At 38.2% G+C, this 21,926-nt stretch overlaps 2 protein-coding genes across 2 annotated transcripts; both read left to right on the forward strand.

Moving 5' to 3' along the window:
• The first annotated feature begins 8,320 nt into the window (after window positions 1–8,320).
• LOC128616302 (GTPase IMAP family member 8-like) lies at window positions 8,321–10,933 on the forward strand. The gene is made up of 3 exons (XM_053638876.1): window positions 8,321–8,345; window positions 8,484–9,110; window positions 9,289–10,933. The coding sequence occupies exons 1-3, from the start codon at window positions 8,321–8,323 to the stop codon at window positions 10,254–10,256; spliced, it is 1,620 nt and encodes a 539-aa protein (XP_053494851.1). The 3' UTR covers window positions 10,257–10,933.
• Window positions 10,934–14,337: 3,404 nt separating this feature from the next.
• On the forward strand, window positions 14,338–20,662 carry LOC128616007 (GTPase IMAP family member 8-like). Its single transcript, XM_053638441.1, has 4 exons — window positions 14,338–14,384; window positions 14,525–14,589; window positions 17,386–18,039; window positions 19,017–20,662. Exons 2-4 carry the CDS (start codon window positions 14,565–14,567, stop codon window positions 19,982–19,984), a joined length of 1,647 nt encoding a protein of 548 aa, XP_053494416.1. The 5' UTR covers window positions 14,338–14,384; window positions 14,525–14,564; the 3' UTR covers window positions 19,985–20,662.
• The last annotated feature ends 1,264 nt before the right edge of the window (window positions 20,663–21,926 follow it).

Raw genomic sequence — 21,926 nt, forward strand, 5'->3', positions numbered from 1 at the left:
CTGTACAGGATTCAGATGAAGCTATAAACATCACCAACACAACTTTTTGGTTTGTTTTCAGGTTTGGAGATGCGGACACTCAGTGGGCTAATGATGCTAACAGTGTTAGCATTGCAGATTTTCGGATTAGCGTTCACATCTGCGTCACCAAATTCGTCTGTAAGTAAATTCCATTTAGAGATTATAAATTGGTTAAATGTGTGAACATGTGACTATAACTATAATCAGGGTGCCAATCCATCGCAGGGCACAATCACACACACACTCACACACATTCACACACTACGGACACTTTTCAGCCTACCATGCATGTTTTTGGACTGGGGGAGGAAACTGGAGTACCTGGAGGAAAAGCATTTTTAATGATCCATGCGCTGTGTTTTTCAGAATTTGACCAATTTCTCTTTGAAGTGTGATGATATCTGTGATTCCACGTACTGTTTTTATCCACTCTATGAGGAAATGCTTCCAGATCCAGAGCACAAAGACTGTGAAGCTGCTTTATACGCACTCGTGAGGACACACACACACACACACACACACACACACACACACACACACACACACACACACACACACAAATATGATACACTAATTACGGACTCATGATGTCACAGACATGATAAAGTTATCCACAGCTTAATTTGAAGAGCTTTTTTTTTTTTAAAAAAGTATTGTATAATACATAGATATATAGATGCGAGCAGCAATTATCGGGGCACAAGCACTTACGTACACTTGGGGCATAAGAACGTTAAATGTGTGTGTAAAAAGAAATTATTTATTATTTAGCAGGAATGTAAGCATTTAAATTTCAGCAATTTCAGGTCATTTACCCTAGAAATATAGCATTCTAATGATTAACATTTATAACTGTTATAGTGCTACCTATTGCCCGGTCTCTATAGAATGTTGCATACTTCATTAGAATCATAAAATACCTAATTTCATGAAGTTCTGAGATTTAGTTTAGGATTTATAGACTTTTGGGCACACATCTTCACACCCCTGTTACAGCCATCCACAGAATAAAATTCAAAATTTCCTTGATAATTATTGACATGGAGAGTCCAAATAATTATACTACAATCCAGACAATTCTACATGTTGAGGCTGAGTGAAAAGCCAGGACTCGTTGGCAAAATATTTTTTAATTAATAAATAATATTTAACGATTTGATTAACACCAGTAGTTCTTAAGGCTGTTAAGTATTAGGAGGTCTAATATATTATATAAATAACGTGTATGTATGAAACATTGCATAATATACAATCCTTTATATGTATGTTAAATGTGATAGTGCCTCCTGGTGGCTGATTTCAAATACAGCATCTTAAAACACAATTCAAAATGGTCGACATAGTAAAATTCTACATGAATCCATATCTCACACAGCAGCATGGAGAAATAGATCAGTAGATATGCAATCTCTTAAAACTTTGCTTCACCTGTAATGTAAAAGTTCCACGCTGTATTCATGAATGTAAATAATATAAGTTGGTGTGATGAACTTTCCAATCGTAATCACGTAAAATGAGGCAAATTAAAAAAGTGAACTGAAAGATATTTTCTTCCTTCTTGTGTTCTGTGTAGGACGGAGTTCTCTTGGATCATTCCTCCCTGCGTGAAAATCCAACAAATCTCAGAACTAAATACTGCACTGATGAACTGCTGCTTAAAATCACCTGCCACATGCAAAGTGTACGTGGATGAAAGGTTTATACGCAGATCTCAAAGTCTGACTTCTGATTTTAAACGTTTAAACCAGAGTCGAGTGAGAGATGTAGGGACGATAACGTAAAGTCATAGAGGTGTTAACACAAGACGTTCATCTGCAACGGATCTCCACAATAAACTGTGGAAGTGTGTTAAAGGTGTAATGCTAAAGAACAGAATGACATTTATAGAAAATAATAAACAGAAACATGTTTTTTTCTCATTCATTAGGTTCATATTAACTAGTTCATACTGTATTCTAGTACACAATGTTATAAAAGATACATATATATGAGAGAGAGAGAGAGAGAGAGAGAGAGAGAGAGATATGTATATATCGTTTTAAACATAATAATGAATAAGAACAGTTTATGATTGTGTACAGATGTGTGTACACACGTGTGATATATACCAGTTTTCTTGTGTGTATGGGTCGGGTCTTACACACAAATTTAATATTTGTTAAGACTGTAGAATTAAACTACATGTTTTAAACTTACAAAGAATACGACTTAAATGTTTTATAGCTGTAGATAATAAAAACAACCCCGCCCTGCTGTGCTTCAGTAAGTTACGCAACAACATTCACTTCAATATGATCTCCTTTTCTCTGTTCTATTTCAGTACCGGTACCAGGCTCTCTACACAGGTCAGTGTGTGTGTGTGTGTGTGTGTGTGTGTGTGTGTGTGTGTGTGTGTGTGTGTTCAGTTATTAGTAAGAATTTACATTATTTCCTGCATTAGCTTAGATTAATAAATGATAAATATTGTCATTAATAATAAACCATCAGAAATAAAACACTGTGTTGTGCAGCGATGGAAAATAATCAACACTGGGCTGCTGTGAGTCAGTGGAGTTATTGTTACCATGCCAACGTTGATTATTTTCCAGTAACAGCATTACCCCAGGTGTTTTATTCCACGTGCACCACAGCAACATGCCAACAATTGCCATTTATAATGTTGATACTTTTTATCCATTTACAGTACATTTAATGTTGTGGAACTGGATGTTCGATAACATCATAACATTTTTACACAGCGCTGACACTGGAGACTCCTTCCATAAATGTTACATAAACACCACGTTACAGAAAACTTCACCACAGTGATGATTTTTAAAAATCAGTCTATTATCATAAACTGAGCCGTTACTATGGAAACGATAATGTATCAGAATGAGCGCATTAATATAAACCTGCACTACTGTCAGAGCCGCTGTTCTAGAAAACTATAACAACCAATCACAGTCCAGCAGGACATCACAAATATTAACTAAGGCATTAGATTTATTTATTTATTTATTTATTTACTTACTCTTGTGTGGAATTAACATTGGTTATAAATATAATGCAGTAAAGACTGTAATTTGTGAACTTTAATGTAAAGTTTCACCAACTTCATCAGGTTTTCTTATTTCTTATAATAATCTCAATTTCTCTTATATAACGTGATTACAGTAAATAAACTGTGGCGTTTAAATAGTGGAACAATCTCTCTCTCTCTCTCTCTCTCTCTCTGTGTGTGTGTGTGTGTGTGTGTGTGTGTGTTTGTTTGATAGCTTTTAATATTTCGATCAGGAACGGTGAGTAACAGTATTATTTTAATAATTAAATTCTTCAGGTGCAGCCTAGAGATAACCCAGTGTCACTGTGATTAGTGTGTGATGATAGTGATGATCTGGTCATGTGATGTGTCGTGTTTGTGTTTTTATCCCGTTGTTGATGCGTCAGGTTTGAGTGCCACTAGCCCCGGTGAGTAACCTGTGGACCTGTGATTCATAATCTGCTTATAAAGTTCCTGTAATGAGTGTGCACCCTCTGGAATTTTGCACTGAATTGTGCTTTATGGTGTGTGTGTGTGTGTGTGTGTGTGTGTGTTTTAATCAGGTCACCTCTACTTGCTGTTCCTCCTGATTCCGTTTGATGTCACTGTCTGCTGTATATAGCCTGATTTATACTTCTGCATTAACATGTATTTGTGTATTTGCGTCATGGACAGCAGAGGGGGATTATGGGTAATCGCGGCACACATCCCCCCTGACTATCTGTGGAGCTCTGCATCAACTGGTGTTTAGATGAACTCCGGTGGGTGGGGAGGTGTGTCCGGTTGCGTGCTCAGGAACATTTTTATGAGACGTTGTGATAATTCATCACAGGTTTAATTGAGTTCAGATTAATATTGTTTCATTCAGAGTAACGCTGTTCCATTACAGTAACAGGAGCATTTTTCTTCATCGCATCCACACAATCTCACACACACTCACACACTACGGATGATTTGGACATGCCAATCGGCCTACAACGCATGTCTTTAGCCTGGGGAGGAAACCGGAGTACCCGGAGGAAACACTCGAAACTCTGCACACATATACCCCCAACCCTGGAGGTCGAGGCAAGCGTGATAACCACTAAACCACCACGAGTGCAACTGATTAAAAACTTGTTCGTAAAAGCATTAGTTTAGATTTAATCATAGTGTTCAGCTTCTCAGTCCAGTGTTTTTAAAAATTTATTTTTTTGATAAAACTTGTGCTTGGACGGCTATAAACGAACATGAGTGAGTTTTTCTGGTTTCATGTCGAGTCACACATGGCAGTCTGATTAGATTATTGTATAATGAACACAATTTACCATAAACTACAATCACAATGTTGTGGTATATGTGACTATAAGGTGCGAGACATTATACCACCTGTAGCTGTCTTTATATCGGCCAAATAATCCGATAGAATCATGCTGTTTACTTTCTTTTACTTCCTAACTTCCTACACCTATGTGCTGTAAACCACATGGTGCTATCTACAAATTATTATTCTGACAGTGACCCACAATTCTTTTGGTTCTTTACTCCCTAATTCGTTAAGTTCTGGTGCGGTTCACGTGACAGCGCCTCCTATTGGACACGCTAACCTTTCACACGAACATGTCGATGCACTCGCAGATACGTGTTCACAGAAGTATAAATCAGCTGTATTAAACCTGAGGTAAATCTTCTCCCTAAAAACACAAAGCCCAATACATGTTTTCAGAAGAAAGGCATTGTGGGGTGTTATTTCTTGTCTTTTTGTTCGTAGACGCTGTGTGAGAGAGAATGATAGAACAGATGATGTAACAGGTGAGTAAAGCTTGTGATGATGAGTTTATTAAGATTGGAAAAGAAACATTTTTATGAAATTGATTTCACATTGTGATTTAGGTCTAAAGCTGGAGGAAGAGAGGAAGATATCCAGCTTACCTTGAATTAAACACTCAGTTCTCCTGCAAACTTTCTTCAGCAGAATATTCCATGCTGATGGCTGAGAACTTCCCAAACTGTGTGCGACAGCATTTTGAGAATGTCTTACACAAACTCTGTCCCCTCTGATGTCAGAGAGAAGTTTACACTCACTTGAACATGAGTACATTTGAATACATGTTGCACAAACAGACTGGAACATTAAAACTACATTTAAACTCCTAATTGTTGATTGTTTATCTGTTCCGTTTGTTTCTGAACATGTTTACAGTACACTAGGTTTGTGTTACTTGTGTTTACATAATTTGTGTATAGATAGAACCAAGTTTTTATTTCAGTGGAATGAATGTAATTGGCTTTTCAGTTGATTCATGGAATTTGCTAATTAGGTCAATTTAAATACTATTATATTACTATATTTTAATGTACAGTAAGAAAAGTGATTCACACAACATTTGGATAAAAAAAAAAAACGACTGAAAAAATAAAACATTAACATGAAATAAATGTTTAAATGCTTTGTGTCCGAGATAATATTTTATACTTAAACACGATTTATTAAAAGACACCATTCTGTTAAATAAAACCTTCAGCAATCTACTGAGAATAAATTTCCCAAAACTGACATTTTAATAAACTTACGAGAATAATAATAATAATAATAATAATAATAATAATACACAGACTATATTGTCACTATAAACATTGAAGTAATCACACAAACTTATTAATAGAAAATAATCACAACAAATTAAATGTATAAGAAAGCGAATTCATACTAATTCCTAATATGAAACACTAGAACCAGAAGATACGACCATATCACACCAATCTTATCCACACTGCATTGGCTCCCAGTGAAATCTCACATGGATTATAAAATACTATTATTAACCTATAAAGCACTAAATGGTCTCGCGCCACAGTATCTAAGCGACCTTTTGGTTTTATATAATCCGCCACACCTACTTAGATCAAAAGATGCAGGCTATTTGACGGTACCTGGAATAGTGAAGGCTACAGCAGGGGGAAGAGCTTTCTCTTATAGAGCCCCACAGTTATGGAACAGTCTTCCTATTAGTGTTCGGGACTCAGACACAGTCTCAGTGTTTGAGTCTAGGCTTAAAACGTATTTGTTTACTCAAGCCTACCCTGACTAGATTCTGTTCTACTACTTCGCAGTCATAATTATCTTTTCTCTCCCTCTCTCCTTTCGCCGAGCCCCACACGAATTTATAGAGATACTAGAGATCCAGATCCTTTCTGCCTCTGGATGGAGCTCAAATCTTCTCTAATTCCAGGCTGCTGGGACTACGGCTGCTCCTAAGGCCATACAGACTTCATATAAATCCATAATGAACTTTTTCACACTATCTGTTGTTACCCAGATGAGGACGGGTTCCCTTCTGAGTCGGGTTCCTCTCAAGGTTTCTTCCTCTTAAAACATCTTAGGGAGTTTTTCCACACCACCGTCACCACCGGCTCACTCAGTTGGGATAAATTCACACCTTTAATATCTGAATACCGTGTTGATATTTCTGTAAAGCTGCTTTGAGACAATGTCTATTGTAAAAAGCGCTATACAAATAAAATTGAATTGAACAGACAGATAGATAAATAAACAGACAGATAGACAGACAGACAGACAGATAGATAGATAGATAGACAGATAGATAGATAAAGAAAGAGATAGATAGATAGACAGATAGATAGACAGACAGACAGATAGATAGACAGATAGATAGACAGATAAACAGATAGAGAAAGAGATAGATAGACAGATAGACAGACAGAAAGATAGATAGACAGACAGATAGATAGACATAGATAGACAGACAGATAGCTAGATAGATAGACAGACAGACAGACAGATAGATAGAGAAAGAGACAGATAGACAGATAGAGAAAGAGATAGATAGATAGATAGACAGACAGAGACAGATAGAGAAAGAGATAGATAGATAGACAGACAGAGACAGACAGACAGACAGAGAAAGAGATAGATAGATAACAGACAGACAGATAGATAGATAAATAGATAGACAGACAGACAGATAGAGAAAGAGATAGATAGATAGACAGAGAGACAGACAGATAGATAGATAAATAGACAGACAGACAGATAGAGAAAGAGATAGATAGATAGACAGACAGACAGATAGATAGATAAATAGATAGATAGAGACAGACATATAGAGAAAGAGATAGATAGATAGACAGACAGACAGATAGATAGATAAATAGATAGATAGACAGACAGACAGATAGATAGATAAATAGATAGATAGACAGACAGACATATAGAGAAAGAGATAGATAGATAGACAGACAGACAGATTGATACATTTCCCACAACTTTTAGACATAACTACAAAGGTACCCATTTCATACAGTAATACAGTAGTTCCAGTATCACATACACAGACTTACTGCAGACTTTCTGAATGCACTGTACATGTAGCATTAGCTTCACTGGCTAGAAGGCTATTAAATAAGTGTTATAACTTGGATCTAACTTGACACCTACAGCTTAAATCCATTTTCTTGTTTATTCCTTGATGTGGAAGATGATGTTTAAATCATTAATGGTGACCTTTGACATGATGTTGTGATAAGTCATGTCTTATTTTACATCGGGAGCAACTGACAGACTGAGGGAAGTTATTGTGCACACACCCATTATACTGTACATACACACTTAAATAAAATAATAAAGATAATAAATAATAAATTTATTTATTTATGTTTGTCTTTTAATAAAGACATACATTTTTCCTCAGCACCCTCACCTCTGCCTTGCTCGTTAGGGATCTAAACCTAAATAAGCTCTTTAGTGTATTTTATCATGACCTGAGCAACAATAAATCAGTGGTTTCAGATTTATAAAATGATGGTAAACTGTGTTCCAAGTAAACGTAAAGGGTGGAGTCTTCTAAAGGAGTAGGGCATAGTCATGACCACATGGCATTTTATTGGCCCCAACCCATTATCAAAGGTCAAATCTAATTTCTGTAAGACTGTTCAGGAGAAGGACTGAGACACAGGTGGTTCTGCTGCTGAGGTAAATAACAACCACTATATAATAAATAATCTACTTTCGGTCATCTTCAATGCTTTATATTGTTGCTTCTGAGTAACGTAAGGTTATGAAAATCACAGTCAGTTACACTGATGTAACACTTCATGGATAATGAGTACAGCAGAAAATTATTGAATAGTGACTTAAAAATAATTCATTTTAATTTCATCCGTTACTTAAATTTAAATGTCTTTTTTTGTTGTTGTTTTACAGATTAAATGAAAATATACTGGGGTTAGTGCATGTTAAGTTAAGAATTTGTCTTTTTGTTGTTTTAAATGCAGGAAATGGCTACTGTGGACTTTGCTCAAGGCGAGTAAGATAACTTATCAAACATATACTGCAAAGAGCAGTGGGAGATTACAGTAACTGCATTTCACATGTGTACTGTGTGTAATATACAGAATACTTCTTAAGTTTGACTTTTAATTATTTATTCCTAACTAACAGGTTCTACAGGAGACATCAGGATCTTGGTGTTGGGGAGAAGAGGTTCTGGGAAAAGCTCCTCAGGAAACACAATACTGGGAAAAAAAGTGTTCAGCAGTCCAAAACGCTACAAAGAGAAAGTTACTAAAACATGTGAAGAACACACCCGCCATGTTGGAGGAAGGAAGGTGTGTGTGATTGACACTCCAGACCTGCTGGATCCAGATGCCACAGAAGATGAGCTCCAGCAAGAGAAAGATAAGCTGGTGTCTCTCTGTCAGTCTGGTCTTCATGCTGTTCTGCTTGTAGTTCCTGTTGGAGAAGAGTTGCAGAATGAGGAGGAGATGCTGGACCTCATTAAAGGATTATTCGGTCCAAACATCCAGAAGTTTACCGTAGTGCTCTTCACACGAGGAGACGAGCTGGAGGAGGACGAGACGATTGTAAAGTTTGTAGAAAGGCACGGAGGAAGTGAGCTCAAGCAGTTGGTTAAAGACTGTGGGAACAGAATCCATCTCTTCAATAACACCAACACAGTGCAGCGCCAAGTCACCGAGTTACTGAGTATAATTAACCTCATGGTGAGCAAGAACGGAAGCCAGTTTTACACGGCTCAAAGGAGGTCCAGTATTCAGAAGGACATCACATGTAAGATCCAATAATCACATAATCGAATAATGCTTCTTGTACATTTTGACAGAATATAATACTGAACACATTTACTCCAGTGTATTCACTATTCTGGTATCAATACATTTACTGTATGGTTACATGACTTGTCATGACCTGCATGAGAGAAAACCCTTCACAGATATTTTCTGTGTAGTTTCAGGTGCAGCGGATCTCCAAAAGCAGCTTGGTGAACAAGTGCCCCAGGTGAGACTGGTGCTTCTGGGAAAGACTGGAGTTGGGAAGAGTGCTTCTGGAAACACCATCCTCGGAAGAAACGTGTTCCAGTCTGCTGCTAGCCCAACCTCACAAACCAGAGAGTGCAGTTCTCATAAAATCCTAAGGGGCGGTAAACAAATCTCCATCATTGACACACCTGGAATTTTTGATACCCAGCTCAGTAACCAAGATGTGATCATGGAAATAATGAACTGTTTGACCTATTCCTCTCCGGGACCTCACGCTTTCCTCATAGTGATCAGTTTATCTGTACGATTCACCCAGGAGGAGAGGAGCACCGTGGATGAAATCAAAAAGACCTTTCAGAATGTAGACAGGTACACAATGATACTCTTTACTTATAAAGACAACCTGAAGAAGAACATCAGGCAGTTCCTTCAGGACGGAGACCCTGCTCTCAGAGAGTTAGTAGCGAGATGTGGAAATCGGTACCACTGTTTAAACAACAAAGCACCGAGCTACAAACAATTCAAAGAATTCATGGAGAAAGTGGAGCACATGGTGCGTGATAATAAGGGGACTTACTACACAGACAATATCTATGGGGGTGTGGAAAGAGCGATTTGTAATATTCAGGACCAGAAGTTAAAAGAAAAAGTGGAACAGTGCAAAAGAAGATATCCAGATGCTTCCAGGACTGAATGGCAGAAAATCTACTGGAAACTGCTGCAGGAATCAAGAACTGAAGCACAGAAGATTCTGGTGAAGGACAAACATATTTTGAAATTGGCAGAAAAGTTTGGAGCGCTGCAGACAACATCAGAGGAGAAGGAGAAGGCAATAAATGCAGCTCTGCATGGGGGAATAAGTTACGTTCAAGTGATGCAAACTGCTTTCAGAGCATCAGCCGAACTTGCCAAGCAGAAAATATGTGCTGTTCAGTGACTTGGATATTTTTAGTCCAATCTCGTTGTTTAGTTTTTTTCCTTTCTAAAATGTGTCAATATGAAATATATCAGTATAAATGTGAATATATTTCAAATATTTCAGTGGTGGTCAAAGATGAACTTTACAATGACATAATGACGACTTATCTCCATCTTTATCAGACTTACCTTTTGTATACTCAGCTGATGTGTCTGACACCAATGGAAGCTTGGACAATTCAGACAACCTACAATTCACACACTAATACACCACTCAAAACATTAAGGGAACCCTTAAATCACATATTGTATCTCGATGAACAAAATATTCAAGTTGAAAGTCTTTACTTATATACATTGTGTAATTTATTGAGAACAAAATGATGTGATAATGGAAGCCAAAATCATCATCACACTGAGGGCTGGATTCAAAATCACACTGACAACCACAGTAAAAACTGAATTACAGGCTGATTCAACTTGCATGGATTTCATCATGGCGACTCATAATGTCACTCAGTAGTGTATATGGCTCCCATGTGCCCATATGCACTCCCGACAAGGTCTGGGCATCCTCCTGATGAGATGGTGAATGGTGTCCTGGGGGACTTCCTCCCAGACCTGGATCAGGAAATCAGTGAGCTCCTGGACAGTCTGTGGTGCTACTTGGTGTCTTCACATGCTCCGATACATAACGTCCCAGAGGTTCTCAGATGAATTCAGGTCTGGGGAAAGTGAGGACCAGTCAGTGGCATCAATGCCTTTGTCATCCAGAAACTGCCTACACACTCTGGCCACATGAGGCCAGGCATTTTCATGCACCAAGAGGAACCCAGGGCCCACTGCACCAGCGCAAGGTCTAACAATGGCTCTGAGGATTTCATCCCGGTCATTTTGTAGGGCTCTGGCACTGCTCCTCCTCCAAAGGAGCAGATATCAGTCCTGCTGCTGGGTCTTTGCCCTTCTACGGCCCTGTCCAGCTCTCCTTGTGTGACGACCCATCTCCCGGTATCTCCACCATGCTCTTGAAACTGTGCTGGGAGACACACCAAACCTCCTTGCGACGGTACGTATGGATGTCCCATGCTGGAGGAGCTGGACTACCTGTGCCACCGGATTGGGTTGCAGGTACTTCCTGAAACTGAAACTGGTGAATCTGATTCACAAACACGTATGCTTACTAACTGGACAGATTGATATCCCTGAAGTTTAACTGACTTGGTGTTATACTGTGATGATTAAGTGTTCCCTTAATTTTTTTTATATAAAAAAAGTAATAATTTTTAAATATTTTTAAAAATATATAATATTCAAGAATAGATAATATATTGCACATTTCCACACGATTATTTTTTTCTTCTGTTTTAATGTTGTCAAAACACAAAATAATGTATGGGATAATTTTCTAATCTGGAATTAACTGTATATACTGTACTGTATCTTTTTTTGCAATTGTATTGTAATTGTATTGTCTCACCTCACATCGGTGTTGAGGATAGAAACCTCATCCAGGATTCTATCCACAGAGGACACACAGTTGCCTGTTCAGTAACGTGTATTTTTGAGACTTTAGTGCAACTCCCTCGGGACAGGTTCACCCCTGTGTGCCATTCACCTTTACAGCTGCATGACTTGTCTTGTTGTCTCCCGCACCACTCCACAGCTGAATACTGTAAACATAAACGTACACTAACATATTAGAAATATGGCAGTATGGCTCCCTCTATAGGACAAAGAGATAAACACAGGTAACTTCATATTTTAATCAGAGTTGTAGAACATTCACATCTAAAGATAGAGAAATCTGATATATAATTATAACCATTAAAAATATTTAGCACAATAATATTAATAAACAATCGGATCTCTCTGCATTGTTTTAAATATGTTCAAACAAAACATGTTCTAACGGTTTCCATCTGGACTTACCTGAATCAGAAACCCTGGATCAATAAAGTATTTCATGATACACTCAAGGCTCAGCACAGCTGCCTTTAACTCCACACACACACACACACACACTTGTAAAGAAGAGGGGGCAAAAACTTCTCCAAAATGATCTGAAAGACTGATAAACTCCTACGGGAAACAGTACTTCAGGTTATTGTTGCTAAAGAGGAATTATAGGGTGCACTTATTTTTTCTCACCTGGATTCTGCATGTTGTTTTATTTTTGGGTGAAAATGACTACATATTGAAATCAGTTGTGATTTTTGTTGTTATCTGTGTGTAGAAGTTGGTGAGGACCACACGATAGTTATTTAGTTATTTAAACTCCCGGAACTAGAGTTTTATACATGGGGTGTCCAGAGGTTGACCACTGCTACTTTTGGGGGGTCCACACACACACACACACACACACACACACACACACACAATGTTGGGTTTCGATGTTTTATGTGAAATTTCCATAATGATTTTTATACTGTACAAACTGTATTTTCTATCCCTTAAACCTGTCCATCACCTAAACATCACAAGCAGGCATCAAGCAGACATGGCTGTGTGCACCTGAGCTGCCTGTTTGTGCTTCTTTAAAAAGAACTCTGATATCTCTCCCTTTCTTTTCATGTTTAATTGATCCTATGTGAAAATATGACAAACTATGGTTACATCAAATCACCCAATTACCAACATTTTTATCTTAATTACAAATCCTCATTTTCATAACTGTACATTACCATCACCTACCAGTCTAAGTTAGCAGTGTGATCGTTGCTAGTCCTCCACTGAACTGAAGTAACTGAGCTAGCTGATCCATTTCAAACTGCTAAATGTTAACTCTCTGAACACTGACAGCTCCAGCCTACTTCCCCACATCAGCTAAACATCTGTATACTGTAACTTACACAATGCACGGTATATTCATGTATAAATACTTCTGACACCATGTTGAGTGAAGGACATAAACAGTTCTGTAATCACTTTACTGGGGAACTATATAGCAGCTTATGCTTTATTATTATTATTATTTTATTTATTAAATAACAGTAGGGGAATACAAAGTCATACAAAAACACTTGAATCTATAAATCAGTCAAATAAAAATTCTGCATCTCATATCAAAAATCAATCATACATCTAATACAGCAAGTATCCTTATCAACAGCCGAAATGTCTGAACAGCTTCACGATTGTTCTGTATTGACGTTAGAGAATCGTAAATAATCTTTCAGTCAGTGGAAAATAATCTACCATTTGGTACAGTTAACATATACTTTGCTTTATGTACATGGCATTTCCCATCCATCCATCCATCTTCTACCGTTTACTCCTTTTCAGGGTCACGGGGAACCTGGAGCCTATCCCAGGGAGCACATGACATTTCCCAAATAATTTAATTCTGTTAACCACAACTTCCCTGTACATCCGGGCTACTACAGACGTCATAACTACAGATACTCGTTAGGTACAAATGTGACTGGAATATAACAAACAACATTAAACCAATGTTCTATAGTGTGTTACTGAGTTAGACCTTTTAACCAACTTCATGCTATTTAAAAAGTTCAATTTAAGTGTTGATTTCTTCACACGTCAACACAACAGTCATGAGTCACAGTGGAGTGACGCGCACTCGCCTCTTCGATTGATTGGCTAGAGAGGAGCTGTAGTGGACCAATGGGGACGCTAAATCCCGCCCTGATTTACATAAAACTCGATCTGCAGCTTTTGAGAATGTTGAAATGTTGAAAAACAGCATAATGTTCAGAAAAAGCAAAACATGAGCAGAAAATGTCAGAGAGCACGATACACACAGTAATATAACCAAGAAAACATGATTTTGTGTGCGATTCAGAAAGCTTTGAATTCATGTTTCAGTTTTGTGTGATATAATTTTGCATGTGTTTTTAAATGTTTGATTCACGCTTATTATTTTCGATCCGTGATTGTTCAATACTTCTGACGGGAAATTAATCCCACAGATTTTGTCTGGTGTAACTTGATCAGGAGAAGATCAGGGTTGATCTCGTGAAGAAATCAATCATGAAGGGTTTATTTTCCATCGTTACAATTCCTGTTTCTGCCAAAAGATGGCGCCAATAGACTTTGTTTCAAAAAAAGTGCTCCTTTTGGAAATGTGAAAATAAAATTCGTCTCTCAAAGCGCAGACACCAGGTTTGCTTCTCTTTACTCTAAGCTTTGTGTAAGTATTTATAACGTCTTTTATATAGTAGTTTATATAGTTTATATATAGCCTAAAGTTGTTGTTGTTGTTTTTAAATAAAAAATAAAGCTACAATGAGTCTATATATTTATTTAGTGTGTTTATTTTCTCATCTACAGCTTGTTCTACCAGTTTGGCAGGATTTAAAGTAAAGTTAACATGTCGACGGCGTCTGCATTTCCGGGTAAGATCAGACCTTTATTTTTTTTTTTTAGTTACGAGTATTATTTCACTGTTTGATGCAGTGCAGTATTTCAGCAGTCGGTGTTTCAGTTTATAATATTTGTACTTAGCAGTCCCACAGGTCTGATATATTTAACACTGTTACTATTCCCGTTTTTTTGTCCTGCTTCACTTATACCTGATCACCTGATGAGCGGAGGTGTGGGCCGTGGTAGTGTCAGTGGGATTATGACCAGCTATATGACTGTGGTTCAACCTTGGAAACAACTGTGAATTACAGCTGTGGCTAACCAGTCTATTTTAGGGCACCTTGGGCATGAGAAAGGCATTATAGATGACAAATAAAATTAAGGGTGAAACGAAATAGAAGAAATAATTATTAACTCTAGGAATGCCCATCATCTCTTAGTCTAATGCTGCATAATAAGAGGAATACTGTACAGTCATTGTAATGTAGACTGACTGAATCCTGTTCCTCAACATAGTAACTGTAGGACATCCATCAGAATACACAACAGTACTGAATCACATGTCCATTTATTTCCTGAGCCCCGTCCGTATGTGCATGTATCATGGCTGACCCTGCGCACTGACCCAAGCTTCCTGCATGCTGGGGTATGCGAAGAAAATAATGTATAGTGTATATGTGATCAATAAAGACTCATTATCATTATTATCATTATCGTGTAGGGTCCACATGTGCCTGGAATGGGCTTAAAACTGGAGGCCGTGTAAACAGTCCAGCTGGGCTCCACCATCTTTTGTCCACAGTTTCCCTACAAGCAGATACCTGTACGGGCTAATAGTGAGGCACAGACGTGCTACATGTAGGCTCTTTGTAGGCAAACAGGTTGGCTCCCACATGAACTTAAAATGGGTTATTAGGGAACAGAAACATGAGTACATGGAGGGTCCTGCATGGGCTGGACTTTAACTCGGAAAACATTACAAGGATAAAAGCTCCATAATACAGTTTACTTTACATTTCCCTCTTTCCCCCCTCACGTTTAAATCATTTATGAATGCCTGTGCTCCCATGCATATTTCACTTTAGCTTTTGAATTAGCGGCACTTCGGGGCAGCAATTGCTTGAATGGTGGGTTCATTATTATTCTTAATGAAAAACACAACAATAAAACAGTACAATGACAAACTCGCTTATATTAAACATAAAACTTTTGAAACCAAATATTCCACCATCATCTTGTTAGTCAGCTCGCCTGACTCTGACACATGATAAATGAAATCTGATCTGTGCTGTGACTCTGACTTGTATTCAGCATGAGCTGAACCCCATAACCCAGATATGTAAAAAATATGAGAGATTGTTGTCACATGCAGAGAGTAATCAGTACTCGTCAGATGTTCCTTTGCTGTAGGTCTTTCGGCAGCCTCCCTGGTAAGTTTTGTCTTGTCCTTTTATAAAATTTGGAGGAGCGTCCTGTTCTTGGTGATGTCACTGTGGTGCTCCATTCTCTCCACTTGTTGATGACGGACTTCACGGTGTTCCATGGTACACCTAATGTTTTGAAAAGTAACCCTAACCCTCTCCTGATTGATACATTTCAACAATTGAGATACCGTACATGCTCTGTAAGCTCTTTGTGGTCCAAGACTTCAGCAGTCAGATGAAACCAAACCACTTAATTTTATACAGTGTAATTTCACAATGTGTGTGGAAAAGTTTCTGACATGATCTTGGTTTCTTAAAAAAAATTAATACATTTAAATCACAAAACCATGCCAATTTAAGGTGTGTAGACTTTTTATATCCACTGTATATCAGCCCATTTACTGCCCACCTGGGCCCCAGTCATAGCCCAATAAATACTAAATCCTATTTTAATCCTATATGAATATAGATATGTGCTGTGTTTGTGGTTTCAATATCATAAAGGAAGAGGTGTTTTTTTTATCATTGAATTATTCTGATTTGAGGAAGTTAAATGAAAAAATTACAAATAAAAAAATAATTTATGGTAATGCATACAATATAATTATTGCAATAAATGCAGTTTAATCTGCTTCTGAAGTACTGCAGAGAAAAGGTTAAGTCTCTGACACAGTAAACTGAAACAAGCCTACCAAGGACCTACTTGGGCCCCACACGTGTAGACTTTCTGGACTGCCCACTTGTAGCATATATATATATATATATATATATATATATATATATATATATATATATATATATATATATATATATATATATATATATATGTATTATATGAATAACTCACAATACTCATATTAATAAAACAATTAGAAACAGGTCAGCCATTAAATTAGCCACTGCACATGAAAGCTAAACCTAACCCTTAGCAGGCTAGCAAAAAACTAGTTAGCATGACAATACTGTCATTTTACAACACGTCAATTTAATCTACATTTTATTAATAAGATCCGAGAAGAGTTACGATAGTTTACACTAACCATATAATGCTTAATTAGTAACAAGTGTGTGTGTAAATGTAACACTTAACTTAGCAACTGGTTATTTCCACTTACCACTCACGTAAGTGACTGTATGGAGCACTGGTTGAAGCGAAGATGTGCATTATAGTATACCAGAGGGGTCACGCTTATATTTGGATCCAGTGGCTGATTAGATACTAGTAATTCAGTCGTCTTTGTGATTATATGTGCACTGAAGAAGGGCTGTGTGTACTGTTCCTTCTAGACTGGAGTTAGCACCCCATCACAGTTAATTTAATTATTCATGGCCTGCAGTTTGTTTTAATAAACACTTACACAGTTATTATAACTATGTGCATTTATCCACACTTTGCATTTTCAGACTCTTCTGCCAGACCTTCACCCGTTGCAGCTGATTCTACCATCAGGATCTTGGTGTTGGGGAGAAGAGGTTCTGGGAAAAGCTCCTCAGGAAACACAATACTGGGAGAAAAAGTGTTCAGCAGTCCAAAACGCTACAAAGAGAAAGTTACTAAAAAATGTGAAGAACACACACGCCATGTTGGAGGAAGGAAGGTGTGTGTGATTGACACTCCAGACCTGCTGGATCCAGATGCCACAGAAGATGAGCTCCAGCAAGAGAAAGATAAGCTGGTGTCTCTCTGTCAGTCTGGTCTTCATGCTGTTCTGCTTGTAGTTCCTGTTGGAGAAGAGTTGCAGAATGAGGAGGAGATGCTGGACCTCATTAAAGGATTATTCGGTCCAAACATCCAGAAGTTTACCGTAGTGCTCTTCACACGAGGAGACGAGCTGGAGGAGGACGAGACGATTGTAAAGTTTGTAGAAAGGAACAGAGGAGGTGAGCTCAAGCAGTTGGTTAAAGACTGTAGGAACAGAATCCATCTCTTCAATAACACCAACACAGTGCAGCGCCAAGTCACCGAGTTACTGAGTATAATTAAAAGCATGGTGAGCAAGAACGGAAGCCAGTTTTACACGGCTCAAAGGAGGTCCAGTATTCAGAAGGACATCACATGTAAGATCCAATAATCGCAGTTTTTATTTAAATTGTGATGTTATGTTCATTATTCTTAACAGGTTTTTGGTGTTAGACAAGCAAAATTTAATTGATGTTTCACCACTTATCCAAAAAAATCATTATTTAAAATTAATTGTGGACAATTGTGTGTAATGTCATGCCAGTGACATCATTGAGTTAACATATATTTAAGTCTTGAGCTGCAATGTATTGTGAAGATAAAAGATGCATCAGATGAACACCTTATGTTGAAGAATGGCTCTGCGATGACAAGTGACTTGAATGAGTAAAGGAAAGGTTTGACCTAATCATTCTCTACAGGGGTAGTATCTGATAAAACCACAATTCCAGTGAAATTCCCACCATTCATTAAAACTGACTAAAAACCTAGAAAAATATTTTCAAAATGTTGCGCGGGTATGAGGGCATCCTGGGACATAAAGCAGCCAGTCACTCCACCACCAAGAAACCCGGGTGTATGCATGAGAGGTGGGGAAACAGCGGGTTAACCAGAAATCTCTAAGCACATGAACCCTAAAGATCTGTGTGAGAGAAAAGCTATTAACAAAAAGCTTGATTAAACAAACGTTTTCAGCTTAGACTTAAAGGCTGTTCCATAACTGAGTGGTCATTTTCAGAGTGTGATCGTCATCGTTATACTAGAGCTCTATTAATTTATGGCTAATTATGTTTATTATAGTTTGGCTACATTATATAGTGTGAAACACTGATGCTAAACATTCAGTCACTTGTATTCTGTGGGGTCAGAGCATAAGTCACTCAAAGCCAATAACAAGCCAATTGTGGACATATCAATCTTCTTTTGCATTTTAAAAGAACATGATACTGCACACATTTACCACTGAGTATTCACTATTCTACCATCAAAACACTTTTTAAGTAATTCAGCTAACTCTACTTATGAATACATGACTTAAATGAGAGAAAACCCTTCACAGATATTTTCTGTGTAGTTTCAGGTGCAGCGGATCTCCAAAAGCAGCTTGGTGAACAAGTGCCCCAGGTGAGACTGGTGCTTCTGGGAAAGACTGGAGTTGGGAAGAGTGCTTCTGGAAACACCATCCTCGGAAGAAACGTGTTCCAGTCTGCTGCTAGCCCAACCTCACAAACCAGAGAGTGCAGTTCTCATAAAATCCTAAGGGGCAGTAAACAAATCTCCATCATTGACACACCTGGAATTTTTGATACCCAGCTCAGTAACCAAGATGTGATCATGGAAATAATGAACTGTTTGACCTATTCTTCTCCGGGACCTCACGCTTTCCTCATAGTGATCAGTTTATCTGTACGATTCACCCAGGAGGAGAGGAGCACCATGGATGAAATCAAAAAGACCTTTCAGAATGCAGACAGGTACACAATGATACTCTTTACTTATAAAGACAACCTGAAGAAGAACATCAGACAGTTCCTTCAGGATGGAGACCCTGCTCTCAGAGAGTTAGTAGCGAGATGTGGAAATCGGTACCACTGTTTAAACAACAAAGCACCGAGCTACAAACAATTCAAAGAATTTATGGAGAAAGTGGAGCGCATGGTGCGTGATAATGAGGGGACTTACTACACAGACAATATCTACGGGGATGTGGAGAGAGCGATTTGTAACATCCAGGACCAGAAGTTAAAAGAAAAAGTGGAACAGTGCAAAAGAAGATATCCAGATGCTTCCAGGACTGAATGGCAGAAAATCTACTGGAAACTGCTGCAGGAATCAAGAACTGAAGCACAGAAGATTCTGGTGAAGGACAAACATATTTTGAAATTGGCAGAAAAGTTTGGAGCGCTGCAGACAACATCAGAGGAGAAGGAGAAGGCAATAAATGCAGCTCTGCATGGGGGAATAAGTTACGTTCAAGTGATGCAAACTGCTTTCAGAGCATCAGCCGAACTTGCCAAGCAGAAAATATGTGCTGTTCAGTGACTTGGATATTTTTTAGTCCAATCTCGTTGTTTAGTTTTTTTCCTTTCTAAAATGTGTCAATATGAAATATATCAGTATAAATGTGAATATATTTCAAATATTTCAGTGGTGGTCAAAGATGAACTTTACAATGACATAATGACGACTTATCTCCATCTTTATCAGACTTACCTTTTGTATACTCAGCTGATGTGTCTGACACCAATGGAAGCTTGGACAATTCAGACAACCTACAATTCACACACTAATACACCACTCAAAACATTAAGGGAACCCTTAAATCACACATTGTATCTCGATGAACAAAATATTCAAGTTGAAAGTCTTTACTTATATACATTGTGTAATTTATTGAGAACAAAATGATGTGATAATGGAAGCCAAAATCATCATCACACTGAGGGCTGGATTCAAAATCACACTGACAACCACAGTAAAAACTGAATTACAGGCTGATTCAACTTGCATGGATTTCATCATGGCGACTCATAATGTCACTCAGTAGTGTATATGGCTCCCATGTGCCCATATGCACTCCCGACAAGGTCTGGGCATCCTCCTGATGAGATGGTGAATGGTGTCCTGGGGGACTTCCTCCCAGACCTGGATCAGGAAATCAGTGAGCTCCTGGACAGTCTGTGGTGCTACTTGGTGTCTTCACATGCTCCGATACATAACGTCCCAGAGGTTCTCAGATGAATTCAGGTCTGGGGAAAGTGAGGACCAGTCAGTGGCATCAATGCCTTTGTCATCCAGAAACTGCCTACACACTCTGGCCACATGAGGCCAGGCATTTTCATGCACCAAGAGGAACCCAGGGCCCACTGCACCAGCGCAAGGTCTAACAATGGCTCTGAGGATTTCATCCCGGTCATTTTGTAGGGCTCTGGCACTGCTCCTCCTCCAAAGGAGCAGATATCAGTCCTGCTGCTGGGTCTTTGCCCTTCTACGGCCCTGTCCAGCTCTCCTTGTGTGACGACCCATCTCCCGGTATCTCCACCATGCTCTTGAAACTGTGCTGGGAGACACACCAAACCTCCTTGCGACGGTACGTATGGATGTCCCATGCTGGAGGAGCTGGACTACCTGTGCCACCGGATTGGGTTGCAGGTACTTCCTGAAACTGAAACTGGTGAATCTGATTCACAAACACGTATGCTTACTAACTGGACAGATTGATATCCCTGAAGTTTAACTGACTTGGTGTTATACTGTGATGATTAAGCGTTCCCTTATTTTTTTTTTATATAGAAAAAGTAATAATTTTTAAACATTTTTTAAAATATATAATATTCAAGAATAGATAATATATTGCACATTTCCACACGATTATTTTTTTCTTCTGTTTTAATGTTGTCAAAACACAAAATAATGTATGGGATAATTTTCTAATCTGGAATTAACTGTATATACTGTACTGTATCTTTTTTGTAATTGTATTGTAATTGTATTGTCTCACCTCACATCGGTGTTGAGGATAGAAACCTCATCCAGGATTCTATCCACAGAGGACACACAGTTGCCTGTTCAGTAACGTGTATTTTTGAGACTTTAGTGCAACTCCCTCGGGACAGGTTCACCCCTGTGTGCCATTCACCTTTACAGCTGCATGACTTGTCTTGTTGTCTCCCGCACCACTCCACAGCTGAATACTGTAAACATAAACGTACACTAACATATTAGAAATATGGCAGTATGGCTCCCTCTATAGGACAAAGAGATAAACACAGGTAACTTCATATTTTAATCAGAGTTGCAGAACACCTAAAGATAGAGAAATCTGATATATAATTATAACCATTAAAAATATTTAGCACAATAATATTAATAAATAATCGGATCTCTCTGCATTGTTTTAAATATGTTCAAACAAAACGTGTTCTAACGGTTTCCATCTGGACTTACCTGAATCAGAAACCCTGGATCAATAAAGTATTTCATG

Source organism: Ictalurus furcatus, chromosome 12, assembly GCF_023375685.1.
Source record: "Ictalurus furcatus strain D&B chromosome 12, Billie_1.0, whole genome shotgun sequence".
In the NCBI taxonomy this organism is placed as follows: Eukaryota; Metazoa; Chordata; class Actinopteri; order Siluriformes; family Ictaluridae; genus Ictalurus; species Ictalurus furcatus.

What these genes read in the sequence shown, in the direction of transcription:
- LOC128616302 (XM_053638876.1), top strand. Translation starts at nt 8,321, where the DNA reads ATGGCTACTGTGGACTTTGCTCAAG. An exon ending in TACTGTGGACTTTGCTCAAG is followed by an intron (nt 8,346 to 8,483) that starts GCGAGTAAGATA and finishes CCTAACTAACAG; the next exon opens with GTTCTACAGGAGACATCAGG. An exon ending in TATTCAGAAGGACATCACAT is followed by an intron (nt 9,111 to 9,288) that starts GTAAGATCCAAT and finishes TTTTCTGTGTAG; the next exon opens with TTTCAGGTGCAGCGGATCTC.
- LOC128616007 (XM_053638441.1), top strand. Translation starts at nt 14,565, where the DNA reads ATGTCGACGGCGTCTGCATTTCCGG. An exon ending in GACGGCGTCTGCATTTCCGG is followed by an intron (nt 14,590 to 17,385) that starts GTAAGATCAGAC and finishes TTGCATTTTCAG; the next exon opens with ACTCTTCTGCCAGACCTTCA. An exon ending in TATTCAGAAGGACATCACAT is followed by an intron (nt 18,040 to 19,016) that starts GTAAGATCCAAT and finishes TTTTCTGTGTAG; the next exon opens with TTTCAGGTGCAGCGGATCTC.